At 32.9% G+C, this 12,024-nt stretch overlaps 1 protein-coding gene across 1 annotated transcript; it reads left to right on the forward strand.

The window, feature by feature from the left end:
- The first annotated feature begins 245 nt into the window (after positions 1–245).
- On the forward strand, positions 246–1,730 carry LOC18099007 (U-box domain-containing protein 28). Its single transcript, XM_024600567.2, has one exon. It carries the CDS (start codon positions 330–332, stop codon positions 1,584–1,586), a length of 1,257 nt encoding a protein of 418 aa, XP_024456335.2. The 5' UTR covers positions 246–329; the 3' UTR covers positions 1,587–1,730.
- Positions 1,731–12,024: the final 10,294 nt, after the last annotated feature.

Here is a 12,024-nt window from a genome sequence, read left to right on the forward strand (position 1 = left end):
AGTTTTCTTAAAAGGTCATTTGCTACTATTCAATAAAGACTCCAACTCACACGCACTTGTACATTACACACGCAAAGCAAAGAAAACAAACTCTCCCTTTGACCAAAGACTTCAAAAAAATTAAAAAGCCGAAGAAATATAATTAATTAAATCCGATTTTTTTTAAAAAAAAAACACTCCAGAAAGTAAAAATCTGACGTCACCGAACCTTTGACCCTCCCTCTCTATCTTCTCTTTAAACCCACCATCTCCACTCGCCCTCCCATTCCTCCACTCTCAATTTCTCCCACTTTCTCAGCACCCAAACAGCAAAAAGAAAACAAAAAAAAATGGTGAGAGACGTTAATTTGTACGTTACGGTCCCTAATCTCTTCCGGTGTCCCATCTCACTTGACGTGATGAAATCACCTGTGAGTCTCTGTACCGGTGTTACCTACGACCGCACCAGCATCCAGCGGTGGTTGGATAGCGGAAACAACACGTGTCCTGCCACGATGCAAGTTCTCAACAGCAAGGAGTTCGTTCCCAACCGCACTTTACAGAGACTCATCCAGATCTGGTCTGACTCAGTCCAGACTCAGAACGATCTCCGAGTCGACTCAGCCGCCCACTCGGTCGTCACAGAGGAAGAGGTTGAGGTTTTAGTGAAAGAAATGAGAGCCCAGAAGGAGAAAGTTGATCATTTGTCGAAATTCATCTGTTTCGCTAAAGAATCCGAGGAGAACTGCGAGTTCTTGGCGAAATTTGATGGGTTTGTGGAAATGCTCGTCGGGTTTCTTGATGGCGATAAGGACATTGATTTTCTCGAGCGAGTTGTTAGAGTATTTGCTATGATCCTGAACAAAGTTGGAGATTACAAGGCGTTAAGGTTATTGATTTTGAAGCAAAACAATGGTGGCTCTCACGATTGTTTGTCTTCTCTCCTTCTTGTCTTGAAACAAGGAAGAAGCGTGAATTCACGAGTTGGAGTTATTAAAATCATTGAAGCCATAACTCTCGACGCCGAGTCAAAACAGATGCTTTCGGAGAAAGAAGGGTTCTTGCTCGAATTGGTGAAATTGATCAGCTTAGAAAAAGATCCGAGCTTGATCGAAGCAAGTTTATCGTGTTTAACAGCGATATCTATGTCGAAACGTGTTAAAATAAAGCTAATCAATTTAAAAATAATTGCAGAGCTAAGAAAACTGTTAACAGGAGGGCAGAACGCGAGCGTTTCGATCATAGAAAAGGCATTGAAGTTGCTAGAAATGGTAGCGTCATTCAGGGAAGGGAGGGCGGAGTTTTGCAATGACGCAGCTTGTGTTGAGGCTGTGATGAATAAAGTGCTGAAAGTTTCGAGTGAGGCGACGGAGCATGCGGTGATGATATTGTGGAGTGCGTGTTATTTGTTCAGAGATCGGGTGGCAAAAGATGCAGTAGTGAAGAGCAATGGGTTGACGAAGATATTGTTGTTAATGCAAAGTAACTGTTCACCTGGAGTCAGGCAAATGTCTGGTGATTTGCTGAAGATTTTCAGGGTGAATTCTAAGTCTGATTATTGTCTTTCTAGCTATGAAACTAAGACTACTCACATCATGCCCTTCTGATCGTGTGTTTGCAAATATGGGGTGTGATTGATATAGTTTTTCTCTCTTTTTTCAAGAGAGATTTTCTTGTTCTTGTAAATCCAAAGGAAAATTTTGTTAGTGAATACAAAAAGAGAATCCAATTGATTGATTTTGCATGGGAAATTCATGGATTTTCTTTATGGTATTGTTTTGTAAATGAAAGTGAAAATAGATGATTTGATGCAAATTGCAATCATGTCCTGCAAAATTGTTCCTGTGTTGCCCTTGCCATTCATCAACAGTGAGATTTCTCGTACTCTGAAACCAAACTGTGGTCTCCTACCTCTGTAATATTTGCAGTTATAGCAAGCAACAGTGACTGACAATTCATAGACAGACTGGAAGAGAAGCAATAATAGATGGAAGGACTACTCATCCAATGTTCAAATTATACCTTTGGGAGAGAACTCAAGATGTGAAGTCTCTGCCATCGGTAAAACAAGATTCAAATCCAATGATTTAAATCTGCTTGGAGTCCACTAGCTTTTGTGTTTTTTTAAAAAAATATTAATTTTTTTTTTACTATTTTAAACTGTTAATATTAAAAAATATATATTTTAAATGACAACAAATGCACCCATTTACTAATAATCAGCATTTTAGCAACTCCGGTTTGCCAAAAACTTAAACCCAATGGTTTGAGGAAGATTAAAATTCACCGTGCACTCCCAAATATTTATTATCCCCGAGAGTTAAAATCACACGTTAAGAACTCAGATTTTTTTTTTTTTTATAAGGTTAAAGAAGAGGGTTGCTCAGGGTTCAGTGCTGTTTTTTTTTCTTGGGATCTATGTTCTGGCTACTTTCATGGTTCATGCAAGAAACCAAGAAAGAATTTCTGTGCCAATTTCATTAAGTTGATGGTTTTTCAGCTTGGCATCACTTTCATCTGCCATATTTATGGCCGTTGAATTGCTATGTAATTTTCTCCACTGAGCTGTGATGCCAAATGGGGCCTGCAAATTAGCATGCTATTTATTCTTAGTAAAAGCTGCTGATAAAATGAAACACATGCATGAGCTGGAATTGCACTGCCTTGAATTGTTTATGTCCTCTTTACTAGACAGTTTAGTGGTCAGGCAAACAGAGATTCCGGAATCGAGCACCCAGTGAGCTTAGAGACAGGGGAGCAAAGTTGGAGAAACTTTGACTACAAAACTGGTTTTGTGCGTCTTGATTAATTAAATTGGGTTAAAAACAAACAAACGAATAGAGATTTAGAGTAAGACAGAGCCATAATAATTTCTGAAATGGGTTTGCTTTGCTGACTAATATATTGTCTTCCAAGCTACATATCTCTCTTTCATTCAAGATTTGCTCGCTTGATAGCTTTCAAATTAGATTTGTTTGATAGCAGAAAGGAGAGAAAGGGATTGGAATCACAACCCTAACAAAAAAAAATCTGTTAAAGCAGAGAAAGATACATGAATGCGTAGGCTTGACCGCTCCAATCCCTATGAAAGCAGAAAGCTTGGCCCTTATAAAATTTGATTTGAAAAGAGAGGGAGCCACCTAAACCTCGAGCTTAATTACAAATTAATCAAGTAATATAGTAAAATATGAAATGGGGTTTCTGTGTTTCAAAAAGGGTGGGGATAGGTTGCGACATGAACATCAAAAGTTGGCAAAGGATGGTTCCCTGAGCACTTGAGAGAGAGAGAGGTCCTTTACTTTATCATTTCCTTTTTGTTGTTCTCATTCTTTTTCTTGCATTATACACTGGTGGGTTTAATTTGGGGAGTGGATCCTTGTGTGGTTAGTAGTCATAAGAGTTGTATATGAAATGGTGATGGAGTGCAAATTGTTACTTGTTTTTAGTGGAGGTGTCATTATTCTCTATGGGGTTACAATGTTGCGTCACCATGGACATCTCATGTGACCTTTTTCATGTGATTGATGAGAGCTCCTGGTATCTTGAGAGGTTAAGCTCCATGGATTTTCAAGCGGGGGGGCTTGCATCATCGTCACTGTGGATAATCTTGTAGCTTCAAAGAGAGAAATAATCTTGAGGTTGATGGAGAAATAGGCTTACTCTCCAAGGATGTGATCGAAGGAAGGTGGAGCTTGGTATTGATTGATGCATGACCTTAATAGTTCTTGTTTTGTCTTAGCTTCTTTGGTTGTTTTGATGTTGCTGCTGCTGCTGCTTGTAATGTCTCCCACCAAGCATAAATGAAAGAGAGAATGGTGCTAATTTTCACTCAATAATTTGTGCTTAGTTCCTTGTTTTTGCTCAAGCTCGCTCATCTGCATTGCACTTTCTGTCATCTAGCATGAAGGAAAGGGAGTGATGTTAAATCGTCTAATAATTTGGGCTTGTTTGTTCTTGTTGTTCTCTTTGCAATGCTATATGTGACATGACACATGAATGATGTTACATCATATTTTGTTGATTACCTGAATTCTGATCACGTTAAATGTATCACTCTTGATAAAATTGTGATTTTTTCTTTTTTTTTTTATAAAAAAAATAGAGCAAAGTCATTTAAATTAAAAATTATCATAAAAAAGTTGTATTATTAACTCAAAATAATTATATTACATTTATAATAAAAATTAAAAACATCTTTATACTTAGATTTAATATTTTTCTAGGTCATTCATATGTAAACTAGCATTTTTACCTTTTCTAATAATTTTGTTTTATCTTCTCTTGGTTTTGTTTTAAGCCTGAAAGGGGTATTTGAGAGTGGTAACAATTACTTTTCAAAGTATTTTTAGCTAAAAAATATATTAAAATAATATATATATTTTAAAATTTGTTTTTAACATCGGTATATCAAAACAATTTAAAAATATATATAAAAATTAATGTTAAGTAAAAATACAATTGAATTTTAACAAAATTTTATTTGGACCGCAATTCTAAATACGAGCAGAGAGCTCAAATACATAACTCCATTTACCAATGCTTTTTTACATCCCACAACTTCAACGAATTGCTGAATTCATTTAGCATCCACACCAACATCTCAATTGAGGGATCATTTGGTTCAAAGATATTGAATTCCTCTATTGAAAGTTCAAAATCCTAAGCGATGTCGTTTTTAATATGTCAAGGAATTTTAAATTAAAAAAAAAAAGAGTTAGAAAAGTAGTTTGAAATTTCTAAAATGCAAATCTTCCTCTTAAATGAGAATTGCTCTCACTTCACTTTAAGAATGAGGACAATCGTAAAGTTCAAAAGGTAATGGTGGAGTCAATGAAAGTCGTTCACCTTTTGGGCTAAAAGGAAATCCGACCCAGTACCTTCGCCTGTGGATCAGGCCGTTCTGTCTGTATTCTGCAGTGCTTTTCTTTTTCTTGCTATGAAAGTGTGCTTGATTGCTCCTTCTTGACCCAGACAAATCACTGTATTCCAGCTCTTTATCTCCTGCTTTTTTTCTTTTTCTTGTTTTGCAGGAGGAAGCCAGATTTCAGACTTGTGAGAATTCTACTAATTCATATATAGATTAATGAACTGCAGACCCAAAATCTAGCCCGATACAGAACTTCTCGAGTTTGGTAGGGTTGTAAATAGAATCACGCGTTGATGGTGTTTAAGACTTTGTTTGATATCAGGGGCATGTATTTTTTAGTTTTAAATTATGTTTTTTTTTTTTGGATCATGAATTAATATACAAAATAATTTTTTTAAAAATAATTTTTTAATATATTTATGAATAAAAATCATTTCAAAAAACATTTTTTACCGCAAACAAGCCTCAAACCACATTGAATATCTAGTTGAACTACTAACCAAGATTTAAGGGAACGGTCAACGGTCTTTACAGACTTACCAATACAATATAAATAAAAGATAACAGAGCCTGGTGGCGTGATGGGACTTTAAGTTGGACTATCGGCCCTTTTCCGGTGGAATTCAGGCTTGTCAAAAGACATCAGATATTTCCATGATTTCAGGTTTCAATCCGGCTACGCCGTGCTTTGACTGCAGTTTTCTCTTCTTAAGCCAGCATACATGGAGACAGAGGACTGCTAAAATGTAGACTTGGTTGCATCACTCACTACACAGTCTAAGAGTCCCTTGTACACCATTGTTGCTATAGACATCAAAACTTTTATAATATTTGATCCATGCCCAAGATTTTCATGACTTTGTTGTAATCTTTTGTGTTCAAAGACTAGAAAAGTAGATGGGTTTTGAGAATATTTTTAGCATCGTTAAAAGAATAGTTATTGTTTTTTTTATGTATAAGTTATACTATTGATGTTATTACTATCATATCATTACCGTACCAATAATATCATAATCACGACTAATATTATTATCATTTTTTCACCGTAAAACCACATATATTATGATCGTAACCATTATTAGTTATCACTTTTATTGTTACTTTTCTACTATCACTTTTATTTAATATATTGTGAATTCAACCACTATTAACTTTATATTCTTTGCAAATATATTTAAAATTATAGCGGTGATATCATCATTTACTATAATTTTCGTTATTTACTAATAAAATAAAAATCATTATTAGTTTTATATTACTATAATAATCATCACTATTACTAGGATCATACTAACCATTCAATTTTTAAAAAGCTATAAATAATAAACAAGAGATAGTTTTTGATTTCATAAAAACAAAAAGCAAAAAAAGAAAGATACCAAGCATGCACCTCCTTAAAACACATGTCTGTTTTTAAAGCTCAGCTACTTTTATTTTATTTGTTCTTGGCTTAAAATCACTATTTAGGTGAAGTTTAAAGGCATAGCAGTCAATTATCTAACACTATTTTTAGTAATGTTACTCTTGATTCCCAACGGAGCACAACACAGAGCAGTGCAGTCATCAAATACTTGGCTTTTGGGCTGAATTATATTTGTTGACAGAGCTCTATTGAGATTGGGTTGTGCTTGCTCTTCTGAATTTGAGGTATAATTGAAGGCCATAGCCAGCAAAGCTTTCTGCAACAGAAGTTCAAAAGGAACCTAAGAGAAGACTCGAGCCCAACAATTTGGCTATAAAACTAGTCCCTTTTCATCAATGTCTATATATAATCAAAATTCCTACAGAAGTCCATTTTCTTTTATCGGGCCAAGCTCCCTTGTTGCAATTAGCAAATACCATTCCTGAAGTTTAACTTCATTATTCTCCTGCGGCGGGGAAAAAATATTTGAATTTTTTTTCTTTGAAAATGAACACCTTATTTTTATAAAAAAATAGCACTATAACACAATATAAAGAAAATTGATGAAATAACACACTTAGTAAATGTTGCCATTGAAAATACGAAATTCAATTTGTTTTCATTCATAAATATAATATTTCAAAGAAATTGTAAAATAGCCCGCATGAATTATGATGAGAAGAGAAAAAAACACAAAAATAAACCCCTAAGGTGCACCAAAATCTTGATTATGACATCACTAACTCCATCAAAAAGATCTCGATAAGATAAATTGAACAACATAAAAGAAGGTGTGAATAGAGCATGCCACACTTGCCGCCAAAAGCAAGTGAGTCACCTACCATATTTGAGCGATAAATATGGCGTACTCGGGTCATCGTTGATAACTTATCTTGGTATCGTTGAGTTTATCTAGTTAAAATCTTTTTGATTATACTGATTGTGTAATAATTGGAGATTTATTATTTATGTAATGTTTATTTTTTTTCTCTCCTATCTACTTATCATAAGTTGTGCATGTCATTTCATAATTTCTTTAAAATTTCATATTTTTTAATAGCAATAAGTTTAAATTTTGAGTTTATCAATTGTACAAATTATTCAATTTTATTATTATTTTTTTAAAATGTATTATTTCACTAATTTTTTTAGAAAACCATGCTTATAAGCAAAAATAACAATCAAATTTTGTTTGATTCTTTAATTCTCTCTCTCTGTTTTTTTTTTTGTTTAAATTGAATCTCCAAAGGAAAAACTTGAAAACTTAAATGAAGTTTTTTATATAGTTCGGAAATAAATCTAAGATCACCCAATAAAAAATAAAGAAAAAGAAATTAAAGGTCAAGTGCTCTCGTAACTATCCAAACTACACACTGCACCATGTCAACTACTGCATTCCTTTTTCAACAATTGCTTTCTATCTAGCTAGGGATTGTACAAAATGGAGTTAAATCCTCGTAAACTCAGTCGACAGCTTCATGCATTGCAAACCAATAACATTTCTAAATCCCACCATATGTGAAGTAAAGTAAAGAAAGCACATGTTAGCCTTGAAATGACCACACCACACTCCCACTGCATTACAAATAATATTGCCATCTTTTTTTAGTCAACCACTACATAGTAATCCTATAGGATTAGCCAATTAATTAAGCATTTATGTATATAATATATACATTTTCCCTCTTGAGACAAGAGTAGGATTTTAATATTTCGGCCCTTCGTCTGCTGATGAATTGCACGCATGCCTATGATTTGAATATTGTACCTCTTTTTTCAATTGAAGACTTTGACTAGTTTTTAAACCGGCTTAATTCGGCAGGGTGATAATAAATAAATAAATAAATAACATTAATTTTGTAAAATCTTGTCAAGACTTTGCTAAATCTGATGGAGTCACCAAGACATTTTTAAAAAAATTATTGACCATTGACCTAATTTAACTGTAGGTTAATTAAATGATCTACAATTTTTCTGACAGTGAATTCTCGAGTCAAATTTAACAAATATAATACTATTTATTTTTTCATTATTTACTCTTTTAATTGGGTTTTAATTAAATTATCTATATCTAGATTTGCGTGTTAAAACAACTTCATAATATTTTTTTCTCAAAATTAAAATCCTAAATAACAATGTGAAAATACAACAAACTCGCTTCCATTTGCATATGGATAAAGCACTCAAAATATTCCTCGAAGGAACATAGTTCAAGATAGCCTTGTGGCAGCGGTACTGCAGCAAGAGAGGGAATGAACCAACTTGTGCCACGACAATTTACATAGAAATATTGAACTTTGCTTGTGAAGTAAAATGTAGGCATTCTTTTTTTTTTCCCGTAATGAATCTTATTAGGGACAATAATGAAACGTTCATGTCATGACACGTCTGCTTTGTGTTACATTATAGTACCCATATACAACTGTCCCTGTTTTATGTAATAAAAAGTTTTGTCCACTCACTCAAATCTCTGCATTTCAAAGATCCTTGTTTGGGACCCAAAAATATATTTCTACATGGAGGGAGATCGTGTCTTTTCCTTTCCAGTTAAGAAAGTCTCTGGCCTCTCTATAATTTTAGTGTAGTTTTTATATATAAAAAATAAATGTTAGTCCCTTTTATGTGGATATAAAGCAGGCCATCTCACTTATATTTTCATGAAATGTTTTCCCCGTTTCCTCCAAGATTAAAACTCAAAATTTTCATGTAAAAATAAGCTCACTTAACCCTATTTGTTTTATTAAATGTGGTCCCGTAAAAGTTATTTTCTAAGCTTTCTCGTGATTGTTTATCTTTAAAAAAGTTGATCAATAAAAAATATATTTTAGTTAAAGAAAACTTTAACTTAATTTTAAGAAAAAAAAATTTATGTATGTAGAAAACACATTTAATTTATGTTATAATTTAAAATTATATTATAATTTATTGATTATATCAAATTTAGTCATCGATATTTTAATTATTATATTTTTTTAATTTTGTTTCTTAGAATTTGATTTCATTTTATTTTAATATCAACTTTGTTTTTTATTTTTTTTTATTGTATTTTTGTTTTATTTGAAATAACTTATGAAAGTAGATCCTTTTTTTCAATTTTCATCATTTTTAATTTTGTATCCGTTAAATTTCATCTCTCGTTCTATTAATAAACTTAAAAAAATAAAAAAAATATTAAATTTCGAATTAATTTTCTTAACATAATCAAACACTAAAAATTACTTTCCAACTTTTATATATATATATATATATATATATATATATATATATATATATATATAATCACTTTCCATAACTTACTTTCAATAAAAAATAATTTTCATCAAACAAAGTGTCCTTATTGTCTGGACGGATGATGTGATCAACATTTTTTTTTTCTAATTTTCCATGCCATCTTTTCATTCTACGTCGACATGTTTGAAACCGGGTTGATCCGCATCATTCAAGTGTAGTTGGTGCATTTGTTATTGGACCACTAAAAAGTCAATATTCTTTTAAAGTATAGTGGGTGCAGAAAGGTAGGCTCTCGTGGTATCATGGATCGCCAAATGCTAGAGGATAATAATATGTGTTGGCTGTGATTCTTGGAAGACGATATTTCCTCTACCTTTCCAAGTTCTAACGTCACGACTGTGAAGAAACCCGCCCAATGGAGTCGAAGTGACAGCTTGAGCGCTTCAAATTCTTCTTAAATTATTTGTGTGTGGATAGACACACGACACAAGTGCTCTAAATTTATCAATTTATGATATCAAATCATTGTAAATTTCTTAATCTCAGCTTGAACGATTTGCTTATAGCTTGATCGAAAGTCTTTTTAACTAATTTTGTATCCATAAATTGATTTAATATCCCGTTAATTTAATCTCTAAATGAAAAAAAAACAAATGGAGTTTGTGGCTTTAGGCAACAAGGGCAAGCTCTAAATAGAGGAGGTGGGGTGGAAATACATGAGGAAATACTTTGGGAAAATCATAAAGCAGGTAGGCTAAATATATGATCACATGGTCTCACTGGCCCTCGTTTAAATTACTTTCCCATAATTTAATGGATAAACGATCTTCATATCCTCAGATCAGTCTCTAATGCTGCTCTAATCATAATTAATCACTTTATTAAATAGAGCAACGTAACACCAAAAAGGGCTGTCAATGGGCCATTCTATACACAGAGGTTGATGAGACAAGCACTTAGGCAACTTAGGAAATTGTGTATAATTTCAAGTCAAATTCTACCAAGTCAGGTGAGGCTGAAAGGAAGCTAGCAAGAAGGCATGTGAGTGGGGTATAGGTTCATAATCAACATGAAGCCCACAAAAAGTCCTGGATTTGATAAGGCAGTGAGGCATATCCATGCTTAACAGATTGACAAGGATGAGCAAAACATGATTGATTGCTCTTGAGTCACTGCACTTCGGTGTTTCTCTTTTCAGTCGATACACATCTGTTCTTGAAATTATGTAATTGCTCGCTGGAGTATATATATATAGAGACTGCAATAATGTTGCCTCTTGCTAAAAAAAAAACTAGTTTCATCCTTATAGTTTAGTTAATTTTGTTTGCATAGACTAGGTCGAAAATGAGGGTATAAATCTAAAATATGGATAATCCTAAAATTCCTAAATCTTCATTTATATAGTTGAAATCTCATATAAAATCATAATTCTTGATGCCGGCCTTTTCAAAATGAGAATCCCAAATTGCATGAGCGAAGAATTTCCTCACCTCCTCCCCCTGGTAAGTGTTTTTGGAAACGAGGGTTTGATAGCAAATATTCAGATCCCTGAGGACAAATTATTAGAATACAAAACTATTCGGCAAGTATACGTAATTAATACACAAACAGGACCTGAGAAATTAAAAAAATGGAAACTAATTAAGAATTCTGTGGGGGAGACAATAAGAGAATAAAAGCCACCTTTTTGCTTTGATTAAGAAGATATCAGTAGAAGATATCCTGGAGATCTGTCCCATGACAGATTAACTACTAAGAAATGATTCTAATATGGCGAAGATGGTCAAAATGTCCTTAATTTACATGCGATCATAGATAGCTAAGACTGTTCATATCTGAATATGAAAAGAAATCCTTCAATGATCATGATGATGAACTGTAAGAACACAAGTCTTAATCAGTAGAGCTAAGATATATAGCTGACGACAATTGGCTATTATCAAACCATGTTGTGTATATGTTCTTCCACCCAACGATATTGTTGATTAATTAGTTGATTTTTTTTTACAAATTAATCGTAACCCTTTCATGTATCATGTTTCTGTGCAGCAGCCTTAAGATTTAAATCAAGGTGAGGATTTGATTTCACAGCTTTCTAAATCAAAACTTGAATTCAAATGGAAATAAAGATTAATTACATGCGAACTTCTAAAAGATTACGTACACTAAGTATTTCAAGAAAAAATATTAATCATAAAGAGCATTATAAGGCTATAATTAAGCTATTCAACTCTCTCTCTCTCTCTCTCTCTCTACAAAAACAAAAACTTTTAATTATGCCTCGTGGAAAAGCTAGCCATTAATTTGAAAGACATCAACCATTTTCTCAGAACATTTAAATGGAGCTCTCATGAGCTTCATGGAGGTGATCTCTTTATTGCTATCTATTCTTGATATGAAATTAATTAAATATTTTTTAGGTAAAACATGATCAATTCCTGATAAAATCATTTTCTTTTAAATTTCATTATAAGTTTAAGGTTGTTATTTCACCAATAGAATAAAAAAAAAATTAGGTTGATTTAAAGAAGCTGAGAGAATGCTT

The sequence above is a fragment of the Populus trichocarpa genome, chromosome 5 (genome assembly GCF_000002775.5).
Source record: "Populus trichocarpa isolate Nisqually-1 chromosome 5, P.trichocarpa_v4.1, whole genome shotgun sequence".
In the NCBI taxonomy this organism is placed as follows: domain Eukaryota; kingdom Viridiplantae; phylum Streptophyta; class Magnoliopsida; order Malpighiales; family Salicaceae; genus Populus; species Populus trichocarpa.

What these genes read in the sequence shown, in the direction of transcription:
- LOC18099007 (XM_024600567.2), top strand. Translation starts at nt 330, where the DNA reads ATGGTGAGAGACGTTAATTTGTACGTTACGGTCCCTAATCTCTTCCGG.